The sequence below is a fragment of the Patagioenas fasciata genome, chromosome 21, assembly GCF_037038585.1.
Source record: "Patagioenas fasciata isolate bPatFas1 chromosome 21, bPatFas1.hap1, whole genome shotgun sequence".
NCBI lineage: Eukaryota > Metazoa > Chordata > Aves > Columbiformes > Columbidae > Patagioenas > Patagioenas fasciata.
The window spans coordinates 7,033,712-7,052,444 of record NC_092540.1 but is presented as its reverse complement, the minus strand read 5'-3'; the positions used below and the strand labels follow the sequence as shown (position 1 = coordinate 7,052,444).

The window sequence follows — 18,733 nt, the reverse complement described above, 5'->3', positions numbered from 1 at the left end:
ATGGGCATAGCTTCTGGCATCTTCTCACAGAAGTCACCCTGCAGCTCGCCCCCACCACCCCACTACCAAAACCTTGCCACGTAAACCAAATATAATCATTAGCACACCCTGTATCCTTTATCCCAGGTCTTTTGTGGATCCCTATTTGGCATCTCACAGTCCTGAGATATATATCTTCCTTGTTATGTTCTCAAAGTGCATGAAATACGGCAATAGTTTATTTACTTGAAGATTAACTTAATCACATCATAAAAATGTCTGTTTTCTCTATTGAAGTGATCAGCCCAGGTGTACATTCGCTTTGAAAACATGAGTGATATGAATTCCATGATTGTGTGGCTGCATGCAAGGGAAAATATTTTTAGATGCAGATATAAATATAAATATAAATATAAATATAAAATATACAAGGGAGCAGAGAGATAGATTATGGATTGTACTAGTAAAATAAATTACCATGAGCATTCAGACCTTTATTTTTGTTTATTTTTCTTATTTCAGGAATTCTCCATGGAGAATCATGATGTGATGAAGACTGCGGTCGGCACAAATGAGAAGAAGATGAAGAAGAAAGTGCAGAGAGACCTGCTCCCACTGTGAATGATCAAAACAAGACCATGGCCAAGGTGCCATGACCAGGGTCACTGGGAAGGGCATGCTGCCACCATGGGGGTGGCCTGGGCATAAGGGGTGAGGGCTGCTGGACATCAGAGTCCGGGAATCTGTCACCTTGGGGTCCCACTGCTCCCCTCCTTCCCTGCACTGGTCCCAACATTGCCTTCCTCCTTCCCCCTGTGGCAGAGGTGGATGGGGAGCTGCCAGCCCACTCTCCCCTTCAGCCCTCCTCCAGCTCAGCCCAGAGGAAGGGTCCCAGCATGAGCTGGGGCGGAGAACCTGGCACAGCCGTTTCCCAGACATCCCTGCCTGGGCCACCAGGGCTCAGCAGCAGCCTGTGGCCACCCCACACCCGAGTCAGTACAGGCTTCCTAGTTGTCCCTGCAGGTGTGGGAGGCCAGGGCTGTGAGCCCCCATTGCTGTCCCGCAGGGCTGTCCCCAAGAGACCCCCAGGTGTTTGGGTCAGGGACTGCCCCAGCTCCCTGAGGGCAGGATGGCCTCTGGAACAAAGACCTGCTCACCCAGCTGCCCCTGCATCGAGCCAGTTAACTCAGTCTATGCAGGGGGTTGCAGCACTTATCAGGGGTGCAGAGCCAGCTTGTTCCCCAGGGAACAGGGACAGAAAGAGCAGTGGGAAGGGAGCTGCTGCCAGTTTTGCTGCAGGCACTGCTGCCAGCACTGCCAGACATCTCTCACCAGGGCTGTTCAGCTAAGAAGCACTGTCAGGGCATTTGGTGTGACACAGTTTCGCTTCTTTTCTCCCTTCCTCCCATAGTCCTGTGTGTCATACCTCAAACTTTCTGAGAGGACAGACATTGTCCTTGTGTTCATCGAAGTGATGAGAGAACTCTGCATCTTTGACAAGTTGGTGGCAAGAGTCTTGCTAGATGTGATCATGAAAAACCCTAAGCTCTGGTTGGTGCATGTAAGTGACCTGTGGCTGGATTCCCCTGCCTTTTGGCCCTGTCAGGCCTTGCACCTCTCTCCATCCCTCCCTTCCAAACCCTGGTGTCTTGGGCATCTGAAGCCACCTGAAGGCAGCAGAGAGGGCTGGAAAGGGCATCTGAGGAAATGGCCGCACTCCAGTGGCAGCACCATCCTCACCTGTGTCCCCTCCAGGTGCCGAAGATCACAGCACTGTCTTAGGGAGCAAGACCCTCTGCTTTGGCTGCATGGCTGTCCAGCCTTGTTTCTGATGTTGCCCTTCCCTCTCCTCCAGCAGCTGCCTCCCAGCAGTTTCACCCTTTTCTGGAGACACTTTTCCAGTGGCACTGCCAGGCTGAGCCATGGCAGTGGCAGGTTCATAGAATCATAGAATAGTTGGGGTTGGAAGGGATTTTCAAAGCTCATCGAGTCCAACCCCTGCCATGAGCAGGGACATCTTCAGCAGCTCAGGTTGCTCAGATCCCCGTGCAGCCTGGCCTGGGATGTCTCCAGGGATGGTTCATCCAGCACCTCTCTGGCCAACCTGGGCCAGGCTCTCACCACCCTCAGGCACAACAATTCTTTCCTCATGTCGAGCCTGAATCTCCCTCCTTTAATTTGAAAACATCACCCCTTGTCCTGTCCTAACAGGCCCTGTTAAAAGATCTGCCCCATCTTTCTTATGGGCCCCTTTTAGATACTGAAAGGCCACAATAAGGTCTCCCCGGAGCTTCTCTTCTCCAGGCTGAACATCCCAACTCTCTGCCTGTCCTCACAGCAGAGCTGTTCCAACCTTGGATCATCTTGGTGGCCTCCTCTGGTCCCTGTCCAACAGGTCCTGTGTTGAAGGCTCCAAGAGCTGGATGCAGCACTGCAGGGGGTCTGTCTGTACTTTCTGGGGGTCATGGTCACAGCGTGGGGCGGGGGGGAACACACACCATCTCCCTTCCACCTTTACTTGGTTTCAGACACTCCCAGCCCCTCCCTGTCCCTGGGGGAATGCTGGTAGGGGGGCCCTGGGGGATGGAGGATTGCAGGGGACCCCCATGGGCCCCAGGAGGAGGAAGTGCCAGACCCAGTGTTATCCCTAACCATAGCGCTGAAAACAGGGGGGACTGCCAGGAGCTGCAGGTAGAAGGTGTGGCTAGTGACAAGACCCTGGTGATGCTGGAGGCTCTGCAGGGACAGAATGACCAAGGACAGCAGCAGCAGCCTTGGGGGGAATGTGTCCATTGTGGGGGTGATGGAGTGTTGGGGTGGAGCAGGTGCAGTGGGGGTCAGGGTGTTGGAGTGCAGTGCATCCGGGGGGTCACCCCAGCAGCTGCAGCTCTTCCTCAGGCTGGGGGGTGATGGTGGCACCAGCTGTGCCAGCAGCGGGAGGATGGGGCATGGGAGGAGGGGGATGGTGGTGATAGAAGGAACTAACATTTTAAGGGTTAACTAAACATATGAGTGCCTACTAACGAACTAACACTTTAAGGCTTAGCCACACAATAAGTGCTTAGTTTAGAGCTTTATGTAAACTTATGTTAAGAAAAACAGAACCCCATCAAATGCTAAGATAAGAAGTTTTACTGCACCAGCTGTAAACTTGAGGAGACAAGATAACGAAGATTTACAGCAGAAGGGGGCGCCAGTCTGATTTCAATCGACTTGGCAGCTTGGGTTTCAGTCCATTCAACGTAATGAGCCAAAGGTAAAAAGTTCACTGTGACAAAACTGAAGGAGCCTTCATCCAAAGACCCTCCTCAAGACCACCAGATGGCACTGCGCAGGTGCAACAGGGAGGGGTCAAAGCGGAGACTATGGAAATGATTACCTAAGACTCATTTTAATAAGAAGCGGGGAAAGGTTATGAATATTTATAGGCGTTCCTGGGGTCATTATGTATATGTAACACCTTACTGTATTTAAACACACCTCATATTTTTAGAAGTTGTGCATGAACGGTGGAACAATCCCCCTTGCACCTGATGTCAAAATATACACACCTGCTTTATAACTTTGTGAGTTGTAAAGTTTTATGACTTTATAGGTTGTAAAGTTGTTTCCGCGCGTCAGTTTTGGTGACCACGAAGGGACAAACTCTGCCTGGCTGTGCGGACCGCTTGAGAGAAGCGGACCTCCTAGATGTGTCCCGAACCTTTTGTTATGGGGGGGCTTCGCTCCGCTCCGGCTGGTCACCACGGGGGCAGACAACGACCTTTTGCATTAAGTGGATAAGGTATGTTTATGTTTTCTGTAACAAGGGCCCATAACATGGGGGGCCAGTAACTCGCGAGGGACGCCTGCGCATGGCCAAATTCCCCGTACTGGTGTAAATGGGTACCTAAGGGGGTTACTGACTTGACCCAACCAGAAGGCGGTCAGCCGCTAGCGATCTTGGGGGTAGATCGAGTAACCATGAGACTTCTGTTGCGTCTCAATTACGGGAGCCGGGATGGACCTGCTAATGATTGTTATGGAAGCTGGAGAAGGGTAAACACAGCCTCCAGCCATGGGTTCGAGTCCCACTAACAACTGTCAGGGTTTCGAGTCCCCATGGCAATTGACATCTTATAACATCTTAACCCATGGGAATTGAAATTTATATTGCTGTAGCTGTAATTGGAATACTTATGGTGACAGTTACATGTTGTTTGATCAAGAAGTTTTTGTGCCCAGAACTGTGCTTTGTGTGAATGAATGCTTTGTGTGAATGAGCACTTTGTGTGAATGAGCGCCTGAGACGCAGTCTGACTGTGAAGCGAGTGCGGAGCCCCGATCCGCGGTTCCGTGTTCTCTGCGAGGAGACCAGCTGGAGACAGACGAAGTGAATGATAAGTGTTTGTTGAACTAATAGCTGGTTTGGTAATCATGTGTGTTATCTTTATAAGTGCCTGGGCATTCCATGTCTATTGTAATAATCTTTAGACTACAACCATCTGTACAATGAGCAATTTAGCTTTTAATTGTGTGCATGTGGTGAGAAGGTTTTGTGTGTGATAAGCTGTGCCTCATCTCAGCGTACCAAATTTAGCTTTTTGTGTGTACACCAGGTAAGAAATCCTGTTTTGGGATAACAGTTGTAATACCCCAGATGAGACACTGATAAAAGCCTTGCCCAGTCCAGCTTGCTGAAGGAAGCGGGGGGACAGGTGCCGATGGGGCTCCAACTGCACTGACCTGTTTTGTCAGGGAGACCCAGCGGTGCCTCTACCTGGCTGCGCAGTAAGCGGCCCAAAGGTGCAATGCTAAAATCAAGATATTGCCTTGAATGAATGTAATTGTGATTTATTTGTATATTTTAGCCAGGTATTTGGTTTGCATGTCTGAGCTCAGTATTTTAGTTTGTATATTTATATTTGGTACCAAAATAATTTTGTTTGGGGAGATAATTACAAAATGAGAACTGGTTCCATTACTAAAGTACCACCTTGCTCCCCCTTCAGATGCATCTGTACACATGAGAGCAAATTAGTGGGGGAAGTGATTTGAACGTGAAGTTCTGGGTTAGCTGTATTGCAGTCAGTGTTGTTCTGCGGATAGACTGTTTTGGATCTAAAATTAATGCAAGGGATTGATGCTTAATATGCTGTTTATTGACATCTGTAAGAAATTACCAAAGGTAGGAGCTGAGGGATCTAACTATTGCTCAGCTAATTGAAATTGCATATAAAGTTTATAGTCGCAGGAATTAAATGAAGAGAGAAAAAGGGCAAGAGGAGCCCAAGCCTATGCTGTGAAGTTTGAACATAAATGTCTCACCCCCTCCATAAGCTGGGGCGAGAAGAAAAGAAGGAAAAAGCTGACTGCCTGTTAAAGCGGCAGAAAAAGGTGGTGGGGTGGGGAGAGCGGCGGCTGCTGGAGCTGGAGCTCAGCTCCTCTCCTCCGGGCTCGCCGCCCGTGGGGGATGGAGCGCGGGGGCAGCCACCGCTGCCTGGCCCGTTCCTGCTGGGCTGCTCGGTTGTGTGTAACGCGCACACAGCACCCGGATTTCCCCTTAGATACCCACCTTCTGACCCAGGCTCAGAAGTAGAGATACAGCAGTTAGTCTTCTTATTTACAAGTCAGTCAGCAAATGATACTCGGAGGAAGTTACAGAAACTGAAAGCAAGATTCTCGTTCTCAGTGCCAATAAGTAATGACTACATAGTAGTAAAGGGAGCCACTGGTCAAAGTGAAAGAGCATATTTTTGTGAACCTTGGAATACAGGTTGGGTAAACAAGTAGGCATTCACAAATTTCTGTATATGCGTAACTCCATGAATTCTCTTTTGGAGAGAGACCTATCGGAACAAATGGGCGCAATGATAAGATTTGAAAAAGGAGAAATTACTCTGGAGGCAAATGATCAGCAATATGTGCAAATAATGAGTTTCCTTTTAGTAACCGTTCCCACAGAGGGCAAAATTGATGAAGAGGTTGTGAACCAAGTGTATCCCGGATTATGGGCCAGTGATGTACCTGGAAGAGCCAAAAATGCCTCACCAGTTGAGGTAAAAATCAAAGGACGGCAGCTGGTAAGGATCAAGCAATACCCTTTGAAAAAGAGGACAGGGAAGGAATTTGGCCAGTAATAGAGAAATTCCTGCAAAGAGGGTTATTAAAGGAATGTAAGTCCAGTTATAACACCCCTATGCTGTCTGTCCGCAAGCCAGATGGGTCATATTAGGCGGTTCAGGACTTACGAGCTACAAACAAAATAGCTGAGGACCTCTACCCAGTGGTAGCAGAGCCATACATCCTTCTGAGAGCATTAACACCTCATTTGACTTGGTTTATCGTTTTAGATTTAAAAGATGCTTTCTTTTGCCTCCCTCTCCATGAAGCCAGCCAGACAATATCTGCATTTGAATGAGAGAACCCTAAAAATAAATGTAAAACCCAGCTCACATGGACGGTGTTGCCACAAGGATTTAATAATAGCCTGACAATATTTGGAAATCAGCTTGCTAAAGATTTTGAATCCTTGGAAGCCCCGTCTGATGAGGGACAGATACTACAATATGTGGATGACATTTTAATCACTACTAGAACCAAGGAGGCTGCGTGACCTGGACCCTACAGACCAGAAACACCTGCAATGGAATAAGGAAGCCACATGAGCCTTTAAAGAACTTAAAAAGGCTTTGATGTCAGCCCCTGCTCTAGGACTCCCACATGCGAGTAAACCATGTTTCCTATTCTCTCACGAGAAACAGGGAATAGCCTTGGGTATACTGGCACAGGATCTTGGACCATATTGACGAGCAGCGGCCTATTTCTCCGAACATTTAGACGCAACTGCAAAGGGGTGGCCTGGATGCCTGCGGGCAGTTGCTGCAGTGGTACTGGATATACAGGAGGCCTGAAGATTTACCATGGGTCAGAAAATGACTGTGCTAGTATCCCACACAGTGTCTAACAAGATGGTGTAGAAATTATCGTCACTAACATTGTCAACCCAGCTTCTTTCCTCAGTGGTAACTTTGGAGAACCAGTTCATCATGGCTGCCTGGAGACCGTCGAAGAAACATAATCCCACTGACCAGATCTAAAAGACATTCCTACTGAAAACACTGAAAACTGGTTTATGGACAGAAGCAGCTGGCCGGGAAGTGATCTGAACCTTTGTTTAAAAAATCCTTTCGCACAGAAGGCAGAAATAATTGCTCTTACTCTGCTCTGGAACTAGCTCAAGGTAAAACTGTTAGCATCTATACTGGCTCTAAGTATGCTTTCAGGGTTTTGCATGTGCACAGAGCAATTTGGAAAGAAAAGGGACTTTTGAACTCTCAAGGCAAACAGATCAAGCATGCGGAGGAGATACTGGAACTACTGAAGCAGTTCAACTTCCTAAGAAAAATGGCAATCATGCATATTAAGGCGCACCAGAAAGTGAGCTCGGAATCGGAAAAGGCTGGCGGACAGAGAGGCAAAACAAACGGCTCAGCAAAAGGTAAAAACAGAAAGTGGTGACTGCACTGGCCACTGTCACCTGGCTGGTGACAGGTCAATGGAGGAGTTTGCTTTAGTCGATGAGGACTGGGTTAGGGAGCTATTAAGTAGTATGGACATCCATAAATCCATGGGTCCAGATGGGATGCACTTGTGGGTGCTGAGGGAGCTGGCTGAAGTCATTGCTGGACCGCTCTCCATCATTTTTGCCAAGTCTTGGGAAACAGAAGAAGTGCCCGAGGTTTGGAGGAAAGGAAAAGTCACTCCAGTCTTGAGAAAGGGCAAGAAGGAGGACCCGGGTAATTATAGACCGGTCAGCCTCACCTCTGTCCCTGGGAAAGTAATGGAACAGCTTATCCTTGGTGTCATCTCAAGGCATATCAGGGATAAGAGGGTCATTAGGGGCAGTCAGCATGGCTTTACCAAGGGTAAGTCATGCTTGACCAACCTCATAGCCTTTTATGAGAACGTAACAAGGTGGATGGATGATGACAGAGCGGTGGATGTGGTCTACCTTGACTTCAGTAAAGCCTTTGACACAGTCTCCCACAGCATCCTCACAGCTGAACTGAGGAGGTGTGGTCTAGGCAACAGAGTAGTGAGGTGGGTTGCAAACTGGCTTAAGGAGAGAAGCCAGAGAGTGGTGGTCAATGGTGCGGAGTCCAGTTGGAGGCCAGTATCTAGTGGAGTGCCTCAGGGGTCAGTACTGGGGCCAATATTATTCAATATATTCATTAACAATTTGGACGAGGGAATTGAGTGTACCATCAGCAAGTTTGCTGGTGACACCAAGCTGTGAGGAGTGGCTGACATTGGAAGCTGTGCTGCCATCCAGCGGGACCTGGACAGGCTGGAGAGTTGGGCGGGGAATAACCTGATGAAATTTAACAAGGGAAAGTGTAGAGTCCTGCATCTGGGCAGGAACAACCCCAGGTTCCAGTATAGGTTGGGGCATGACCTATTAGAGAGCAGTGTAGGGGAAAGGGACCTGGGGGTCCTGGTGGACAACAGGATGACCATGAGCCAGCACTGTGCCCTTGTGGCCAGGAAGGCCAATGGCATCCTTGGGTGTATTACAAGGGGGGTGGTCAGTAGATCGAGAGAGGTTCTCCTTCCCCTCTACTCTGCCCTGGTGAGACCACATCTGGAATATTGTGTCCAGTTCTGGGCCCCTCAGTTCCAGAAGGACAGGGAACTGCTGGACAGGGTCCAGTGCAAGATGATTAAGGGAGTGGAGCATCTCCCTTATGAAGAAAGGCTGAGGGAGCTGGGTCTCTTTAGTTTGGAGAAGAGGAGACTGAGGGGTGACCTTATTAATGTTTATAATTATATAAAGGGTGAGTGTCATGAGGATGGAGCCAGGCTCTTCTCAGTGGCAAACAATGATAGGACAAGGAGTAATGGGATCAAGCTGGAACACAAAAGGTTCCACTTAAATTTGAGAAAAAACTTCTTCTCAGTGAGGGTGTCAGAGCCTGGCTCAGGCTGCCCAGGGGGGTTGTGGAGTCTCCTTCCCTGGAGACATTCAAACCCGCCTGGACACCTTCCTGTGCGACCTCACCAGGGCGTTCCTGCTCCAGCAGGGGGATTGGACTGGATGATCTTTTGAGGTCCCTTCCAATCCCAAACATACTGTGATACTGTGGTGGCCTCCCTGCTGCAGGTCACCTGAGGGAAAGGGAAGTGGTGAGAGGAGGGGATAGGGTGGCAGTGGCATGAGGATGGGGTGGAGTGGGGAAATGGGGGGCAGGAGTGGTCATGGTTGAGAGGGTACAGGCTGAGAGGACACAGGCTGGGAGGACATGGGGCCATGTCTGAGAGGTCACCGGTTGTGGGGGATGACAGGAGGACACAGGGACGTGGCTGAGGTGAGGCAGCTGGCGGCCCCGGGGCCGCCCCTCAGCTGTGGGAAGCCGCTCTCCAAGAGCGGGCAGTCCCGCAGCTGCCCTCCTGGGGCAGGCAGCAGCACAGCCACCGGCACAGCCAACCTGTAACCGTGGCTGGAGGCCGGCGGGGCAGCCCAGAAGGTGACATGAGCTGGCAGAACCAGACGCAGTGGCCCAAGGGCAGGCAGCGCTGCCACCACTCAAGATGGTGCCCACGGCACAGCAGTGCAAAAGATGCTGCGTGCAGGAAAGGCGTGTGACAGCCCCGCCCCCTCATGCTTTGCCCCACCCCATAGCTGGGGGTGTCTGGAATCTGGGGAGACCCTGCTATCTGGGAGGGTCCCCAATACTTGAAAGGGTTCCCAGGACCTGAGAGGGTCCCAGGTATCTGGGGGAGCAGTGGCAGCTCCCCAGTGTGTGCCTCTCCTCACACAGTGCCCCAATGACGAGGTAGGTTGGCTGGGGAGAAGGGGGTGATTTAGGGAGCTTTGGAGGGGTTAATTGGGGAGTTAAGTTGGGATGTGTTTAACTGGGGGGTGTATGTTTAATTTTGGTGGTGGGCTTAATTTTGGGGTGTGTTTAAATCTGGGAATGTGTGTTGTGGGGGCTGTGACTAATTTTGGGGTGACGTTTAATTGGGGGCTGTGTTTAATTCAGGGCTTTAGGTCTAATTATGCAGTTGTATTTAACTGGGGGGGGCTGTATTTAATTGAAGGTTGTATTTAATTGTGGGGCTGTGTTAAATTGGGGAGTGTCTTTAATTGGGGTTGTGCTTTATTGGGGGGATCTGTTGGAGTGGCTTCATTTTGGGGGTGCAGCAGACCCTGTGATTTCCCCCCCCACCCAGGGCTGGAGGAGGGGGGCAGAGGTGCCCCCTGAAATAAACAGAGCCCCCAGCTTCTGCTGCACCCACCTACATCCATCTCTCCTTCTGGGGGGCGATCCAGGGCTGGAAGGGGGACACCCACTGGCTCTGCCCCCCTCCCCGTGTCTGTCTGTCCTTCCTGGGGGGTTACTGATGGACTAGGAGGTCAGAGGAGGGCCCCTGGGCTGGGGGAGAGGGGTGACAATGGGGTGACCCACTGACTAGGTGGGTGTTGCCAGATGGGCCAAGAGATCGTGAGACCCATGAGAAAGTTCATATTAGACAAATAATAAATGAGATGTGCAGCAGCAATTAACTTTTAATTGTAGAACAAAGCCTGTCCCGGAACTGATAGGTCAGCCAGGAGCAGTCAATTGACTCCTGAGCAGTTAATGACACACTTGTGGATGTGCTTAACTGAAAGACAACTTTGCTCATTATAATATCATTTGAATACAAAGCCACAGCTCCTGGTCGAAGGCTGCTCCCCCAAGAAGCCCCCTCCTCACTGAACGTGCATAGGAAGAGCAATGTGCTGCACAGTGTGCTGAGCAGTGTGATATATCTTGTGTGCAGATGGTGTCAACATCAGCCCTGCGGGACCGCCCTGAGGGGGTGTGATCACATTTGGTATAAATGAGCCTGACTTTGGGATCACTGGGCTGCTGCTTCAAGCCGACATCCAGACTGGGACAACTCTTGTCAGAAAATCAACATCTGGGCTCAGTGGTCAGAATTTGGCTCTTTTGCAGCACAGTGGGTCAAGAGCCCTGTTTTTGGGACACTGCCGTGTCTGTCTGTCCTTCCTGGGGGTCAAGTCTGGTCCCAGCCCTGGGGGCAGGGGGCGCACCATCTCCCTTCCACCTTTACTGGGGTTCAGGCTCCCCCAGCCCTGCCCCGTCCCTGGGAGGGTCTTGGGGGAGCCTCCCCCCGGCCTCCCGGAGTACGAAGAGGAGCCGGAGCCAGCGGCTGAAGAGGCGCGGGAGGCGCGGGGGGGGCGCCAGGAGCTGCAGGTAGAAAGTCCGGCCGGTGACCAGACGCACGCGCAGCTGGTGACGCTGGAGGCTGCGCAGGGACAGACGGACCAAGGACAGCGGCAGCAGCCTGGGGGGGATGTGTCCATCGGGGGGCAACGGGGTTTTAGGGTGAGGGGGATTCAGGGTTTTGGGGTGCAGTGGGTCTAGGGGGGCTCACCCCAGCAGCTGCAGCTCCTCCTCGGGGTCGGGGGGTGACGGCAGCACCGGCCGCGCCAGCAGCAGGAGGTCGGGGCGCGGGAGGAGGGGGCTGCTGGCTGCAATGGCCACTGTCACCTGGCTGGCAGCCTCCCCGCTGCGGGTCACCTGTGGCGACGGGGAAGTGGTGAGGGGGGATGGGGCGGGGGAGTGTGGTTCAGGGGACAGGCTGGGGGGGCAGGGCGGATATGAGGGCAGATGGAGGGAGGGGGCAGGGACACAGCTGAGAGGACACAGGTGCGGGGAACAGGGCGGTGGGGGCCACGGCTGAGGGGCCACAAGGCTGGGGAGGAGACAGAGCCATGACTGAGAGCACACAGATCAAAGCAGGACAGGGCGGTGGTTGAGAGGACGTGTAAGGACAGGGCCAGAACTGAGGGGACAGAGGCCTCGGGGAATAAGGCCATGGCTGAAGGGACAGGTGGGAGCTACAGGCCCACGGCTGAGGGGACACAGCTAGCATGCGCGGGGCCACCCCTCACTGCCCTCACCTGTAGGAAGTCGCTCTCGAAGAGCGGGCAGTCCCGCAGCTGCCCGTACTCCCCCCGGGCCAGGTATCGCGACAGGCGGCCCATCCGCGGCTGGAGGCCGGGGAGCAGCCCGGGGAGGACACAGCAGTGCCAGCCGTGGAACAAGGTGGGACAACAGACCTGACATTTGGGGGAAGCACATTTAACCCCACACCTATAAAGGAGCCAACCCTTAAATGTCAACTCCTCATAGTTGCATGCTTGGTCACTATCCCAAACTATGAAATTTGGAGAGTACTAACATCATACACTTTCAGCACCCCCAGCCATTGCCTTCTTACTGTGTTCAGCTAAGCCAGCTCTAGAGTTGCACCCTTCAATCCAGTGTCTCTCCCGGGATTCCCAAGAGACTCCTCACTTCAGCTGCATGTAGCCCTGTGATCTAGCCCTCTGACAGTCTGTCCATTTGATTCCTCCCAGATGAAGTCAACAGAGGGACCAGAACCAGGAAACCACACCCTAATGACTGAATTTGTCCTCTCTGGATTCTCCAGCCACTCAGAACTGCAGCACCTACTGTTCTTCACATTCTGCTTAATTTACACCACCACCATCATTGGGAACCTTATCATCTTCATGGTCACAGTGCACCCCATCCTCTGCAAGCCCATGTACTTCTTCCTCCGGGTCCTGTCCTTTCTGGATATTTCCACAGCATCAACTGTTGTTCCCAAGATGCTGGCAAACTTCTTGTCAGAGGACAGGAGCATTTCCTACATTGGTTGTGCCGCACAGCTCTACTTTGTGATTTTCTTAGGAGCCACTGAATGCTACCTTTTGGCAGCCATGGCCTACGACCGTTACGTGGCCATATGCAACCCCCTTAGATATGCAGTCGTCATGAACAGCAGAGTTTGTCATTCCTTGGTCCTACTGTCATGCTGCAGTGGTAATATTGTGTCTGTGGTGCAGACTGCTTGGGTGTTCACATTGCCATTTTGTGGGTCCAAGAAGATTAACTACTTCTTTTGTGATATTCCCCCACTCATTATGCTCTCCTGCACTGACACCTCTTCATATGAAAAGCAGATAATTACCGCCACAGTGCTGGTCATCTTTACACCATTTTGTCTCATCCTGGTATCCTATGCCTGCATCATCTCCAGTATCCTGAAGATTTCCTCTGCAGAGGACAGGCACAAGACCTTCTCCACTTGTTCCTCACACCTTATAGCTGTAACACTGTATTATGCAAGTGGGACCTTGATTTACTTGAGGCCAAAATCTAGTAATTCACAAGACACTAAGAAAGTCCTAGCTCTCATATACACAACCATAATTCCCACATTAAACCCACTGATTTACAGCCTTAGAAATAAAGAAGTGAAGGGAGTACTTATCAAAATTATAGCTGAGCTGAGGAAGATACAAACTTATTCTGCTTGAAAGGAATCTTTCTTCTTCTCTGTATACTTGATTTTTTTGTTTCTTTTTTAAACACTCTTATAACTCGGAACACTTGGAAGATGGATATATCTCAAATTAAGAGATTTTGTGTTACCAGTTCTTTATGCCATGAATAAGTTTGTTTGGAGAAGTGCCTGAGATCCTTGTACAAACACTTGCACATAAACCCATCCAGGACCTTGGAGTCATTTATCTTCTGTCATGTGGAAAGGGGGAGGAAATCAGCTCTAGCTTTGCCTTAGAGTAGAAAACTGAATGCAGCCTCCTACATGACCAACAAATGCTCTGGGTCTATAAACGCCTGTATGAAAGTGTGGCATCAGCCTGTACGTGTCATTTCACCTGGTAATGCAGAGACCCTGGGCCAGATTTCTCAAGCTTCATATGTCTTATGTTTTACTGGAGCACATGGATATCTTCCCTCTCTTCCAGCAGACTCCAGAGACCAAGACTCACTCTTTGGTCTTTCAGGAGTGAGTGGGAGCAAAATGTGTTGTTTGATGAATTTGTTTAAAGAGAAAAATGATCATAATGAGCAAGAAAAACAACCTCTTATGGGAGTTGTATGGGAATACCGCAAGAAATGGCAAGGAGGCTAACTGTATATATGCTCAAGTGACTGCAGCTGGGTTGTAGAAAAAACACATACATCACACTACTTATTTTACTGACCTCGTGTGCCTGACAAGGAGAACCTCTGTATTAGATAGCATAGGCCTGTGAGAAACTCTGAGGCACCTTATCATTATGCCTGAGATTCCTGCTTTGTTGTGAGAAAGAGCAGAGCACAGCAGAAGGTTGCATCTGCTTGAAGCCTTGAAATACAGGAGAATGCAGCAGGCCAAGTGATCTTCTACCAGGGCTGAATTCTGCAACGCCTGCGTCCCCACTTGTGTCACCTCTGCCTGGGAGCTTAGGTGCTACTTTGGAGATCCCCCAGTACTGAGGTAACCAAAATAAATTTGCTCTTTGCAATTGCATTCATGGCCTCTGGTTGTACTTGCAATCTGCCTGCATTGGCCCACACAGGTGTTGTCTCCACTGAGTTTTGCCTGTTGCCTTTTAGGGGCAAATACTAGAGACAAGCATGAGTGCGGTTCTATCAGGTACCTTCTTTTACAGTCCAGATGGTACAACCACCATCTTACAACAATGGACTCTGTCAGTTATCTCCAGTGCAAACCTGCTGCCAGGACATCCTAAGCTGCTCAGAACAACCTGATCTCCAACAGCCTCTGAGTGTGCCTGGGTGCACAGTTGCACGTATGCATGTAGATGCATACTTGTGTGTGCATGAGGTCTCTTTGCTCAGACCTTATTGAGAACTTCTTGCATACTTGGGTACATGGCAGAGGTGCACACAGTGTGCTGAACGTTGGTCTTGGACTGTGCTCAGTGGAAAAGGGTTGTTCCTTGCCCTTCTCAGCTGGCGCAGGGATGGCCCATATCCTGTCACACCATCATCTGTGCCAGGAGGAGTAAGCCACTTGAATCTTTGTGATCCTCCTCCTGCCCTGAGTGACATCTGTGAGAGAACGATTCCCTGTTCTCCTCATCTCTCATACTGCCCTCGTTCAAGGCCTTCAAGTGTCTACAGCAGAACTCCTGCTCCCAGTGACACCATGAATCAGACCAAAGCAGAGCTCGTGGAAGTCTTTTTGAAAGAAAGGCAGTTTGGGGATTTCTATGAGAGATTGAAGGTATTTCGCTCAACCTACCTAGCTTAACCTTTTTCTCTTTGGACAGTCCCCATGCTCAGAGGTAGCAAATGTCCAACAGCAGCTCCATCACCCAGTTCCTCCTCCTGGCATTCACAGACACATGGGAGCTGCAGCTCTTGCACTTCTGGCTCTTCCTGGGCATCTACCTGACTGCCCTCCTGGGCAACGGCCTCATCATCACCACCATAGCCTGGGACCAGCACCTCCACACCCCCATGTACTTCTTCCTCCTCAACCTCTCCCTCCTCCGTCTGGGCCACTGTCTCCAAGTCCATGGCCTGTGGGACACCAGGGCCATCTCCTACACAGGATGTGTTAGCCAGGTCTTTTTTTTTTTTTTCCCCGTGGTCTCCCTGTTTGTCAGCACTGGTGCATTTGCCTACCTGAAGCCCCCAACCATCTCCTCCCCATACCTGGATCTGGTGATGGCATTTCTGTCCCCGTATGTACCTCCAACATTGAACTCCCTCATCTAAAGCATGAGGATCCAGGAGCTCGAAGATGCACTGAGGAAGCTGATGACTGGATGTTTTCAGCAGCCATAGACTGCTTGATTCTGCCTGCAAATGGCTCCCAGTGTATGTCACGATAGGCCAAGTCTGCCACCTTTACATTTTTTTTGTTGTTTTTCCACTTGCACTATTGGTGTCTTCCAAGAAATGTCACTATTCATCCCTTCCTGCTTAAGTATCCACCCATGTAGTGTGACCTAGAAAATGCGTAAATGGGGAGTCTCTCATTGTATTAAAATGAAACAAATGGACTGCCACAACGTTTTTTTTTTTTTTTCCTGAGATCTATCCTCATTGTGTCAGGGATGAATGGGAAATGGAAAGAGCTTTCTGGCTGCACCGCCTTTGGGAAGGCTGCTCTGTGTCTGGAACAGTAAGAGCTCTTAAGGACCTCAAGGGCCAGGGCTTTTGTGCTGGCCTACGGAGACAGGATGGCATGAGGGTCTGCAGACCTCTCAGGATCATGTGGAGAGAAGACCAAAGGACACAGGGTGCCTCCTTTTCCTTCTGCAATGCATGTTCACCCACCTATGGAGTGACCCCTCTCTGACCCCCAGGAGCTGCTGTGCCCTTCAGAGGGGTAGAGGCTGTGGGGTGACTGCCCAGAGCACCTGCAATGGGCACTGATGTGGGACCAGCCCAGAGTGGGCTTTGCTGGGGAGAGGGCACTGGGGGCAGAGAGAGGGCAGGGGAGGTGGCAGAGCCTTGAGGGAGCTGGGCTGGGCTGGACAGCACCTGCGAGATAAAAACATCAGTGTGCATCTTGTGCTGCGTGGCCATGAAGTGTGAAGATGCGCACCAGAGGCTGTGGTGCAGAGCCAGAGCTTGTGGAAGGGATCAAAGACATGCAGGTGCAGGAGAGAGGAGGCTGCGCTGTGCCCTTGGTGGCATGGACAGACCAGGAAGGTGGACCAGGGCCTTAGTCACCACCCAGCTGAAGCAAAGAAATAAACTTAACAGCAGAGTCAATTATACTGTTAAGCGGGCATACTTTATTGACAGTGCTCTAGCAGGGGGATCAGACTAGATGATCTTTTGAGGTCCCTTCCAATCCCTAACATTCTGTGATTCTGCTGCGGAGCTCTGGGGATCATCCTCCATAAGTGCTCCAATGACTGGATGCACATGCATTGCTTATATTCACACAATTATTACATATTAATTACAATCTGTACAAATTTTTAACAGGTATTTATACTAAGAAATAATTGATGAATTTAGTTATAATTGACTGGTTTCTTACTTACAATATATCTATTACTTATTAGTTAAACATAAGCTAAGCACTCTGCTTCTGAATAATGTATTACTTGATCTTCTGTCTCCCTCTTGTCATGCAGAAGGATCTAAAACTTGAAAAATATCCCCTCATTTTGCAGATGGTCAGAAAGCATCTATCATGTCAATCGGTTAATGACAGGTACATCTTTTATAACTTCATGACAGTATACATTAATTTAGCAGCTTCTTTCCATAGCCACTGGCCATCTCTCATGGGCCATTTCCAGCACTGGTCGCTCCTCCCAGATTTACGGGTGAGGTTCCCTGTGAGGCCATCTCCATCCTCCTGCCAGGCTCAGGGTCTGTCTCAGGGAATGGCCAGCCCTGCCCAGCCTCTCTCCCGGCCCAGACCCTGGCGGACCCTGGAGCAGGGCTGCCTGTGACCCCACAGGTGACACGGCCTCTCCAGGAGCTTGGAGAGGCTGCACAACAGGAAGGCCACGGGGTGACAATGCACCAAGGACTGTTGTGGGCATCACATCGGGAGACTGTTCCCCACCCCAAATGCACCCTGTCCTGTGCTGTGCCTGCACTGTGGGGCTGTGGGACCATCTGTGGGGCAGCAGGGCTGGGCTGTCACAGCACAAGGTGCAGACAGAGGCCATGAAGTAGCTGCCAGGGGTGACAGCAAAGACGGGTACAGACAAGGAGTTTATGTACATTGCGTTTGCTGTGCAGGGATGACTTTGGGAAAGGCAAAGCTCACCTGGAGTTGGTGGCTGCAAGAAAAGTCAAGATCAAAACCAAGAGCTTCAACGTCTGCGTCAGAGAGTAAGGCTGAACAAGGGAAATGCGGGGCTGCTGCTGAGGGGAATTTAATAACAGCAGAGTGTGATGCTGGTGCTGAGGGACTCAATGCCTTCTGTGCCTGGGTCTTCACTGAAACATCCTCCCAGGCCTCTGTGCTCAGTGAAGGGCTTCGAGGAAAACACATCTTTGGCAGGAACCTCAGGAAACCCCAGCAGGACAAACACCAGTGTCTGCCCCCGCAGGGGACTCACCCTGGCAGTGGCACAGGCCGGGGCTGCCTGGCTGGGAGCAGCCCTGTGGGAAAGGCCTGGGCGGGCAGGGAGCTGGACAGGAGGCAGCATGTGCCCTGGTGCAAGGGAGGCCAGGAGCACCCTGGGCTGTGCCACCAGGAGATCAAGGGAGCAGATTCTCTGGACTACCCCACCCAGACTTTAGATCCAAATTCAGGAAAGATATTGGCACGCTGGAGCGGGTTTAGCAAAGGGCTCTCAGGACAGCGAGGGACTGGAGCAGTTTCCCTGTGAGGAGAAGCTGAGGGAGCTGGGCTTGTCCAGCCCAGAGACAGGAAAGTTGACGGGGACCTCATCACAGCCTGTCAGTACCAATGAGCAGGTGATGGAGAATGCAGAGCCAGGCTCTTATCCATGGTGCATGGTAGAGGGACAACAGAAAATGGTTGGAAGGTGAAAGAGGAGAGTCTCAGCCATGACATAAGGAAAACTTTTTCCCCATGTGCTCAGCCAGGAACTCAGAGAGGGTTTGCCGTCTCTGTTCTTGGGGGTTTTCAAGCTCGGACTCAATCAAGCCTTGAACAACTTGGTCCATCTGACAGGTTGGACTGCAGACTTCCTGATGTCCCTTCCAACCTCATTTCTCTTATCCTATGATGATGTTGGACCCTGTTTCTGACTGGAGTAGGGCAGATGTTTATGGGGCATGAAGCCTCCAGTGCTGCAGGTGACCATCTAAAACAACATCTTAACCAGCAGAGAGAGGTCAACAGATCAGCGTGACTCTCTCTGGGAAAAGACTGAGAAGTCCTGGGCAGGGTAGGTTTTGCGGGCATGGGCTCTGTGCAAGACACAAAATGA

At 50.8% G+C, this 18,733-nt stretch overlaps 2 protein-coding genes across 2 annotated transcripts; one reads left to right on the top strand and one right to left on the bottom strand.

Annotated features, from left to right (window-relative positions):
• Positions 1 to 3,400: 3,400 nt before the first annotated feature.
• LOC136110664 (olfactory receptor 10A2-like) lies at positions 3,401 to 14,358 on the top strand. The gene is made up of 2 exons (XM_065854240.2): positions 3,401 to 3,763; positions 12,392 to 14,358. Exon 2 carries the CDS (start codon positions 12,392 to 12,394, stop codon positions 13,355 to 13,357), a length of 966 nt encoding a protein of 321 aa, XP_065710312.1. The 5' UTR covers positions 3,401 to 3,763; the 3' UTR covers positions 13,358 to 14,358.
• Positions 10,504 to 13,367, bottom strand: LOC136110721 (Golgi-associated RAB2 interactor protein 5A-like). Its single transcript, XM_071817729.1, has 3 exons — positions 11,882 to 13,367; positions 11,404 to 11,747; positions 10,504 to 11,313 (listed from the first exon to the last, which is right to left on the bottom strand). Exons 1-3 carry the CDS (start codon positions 12,014 to 12,016, stop codon positions 11,076 to 11,078), a joined length of 717 nt encoding a protein of 238 aa, XP_071673830.1. The 5' UTR covers positions 12,017 to 13,367; the 3' UTR covers positions 10,504 to 11,075.
• Positions 14,359 to 18,733: the final 4,375 nt, after the last annotated feature.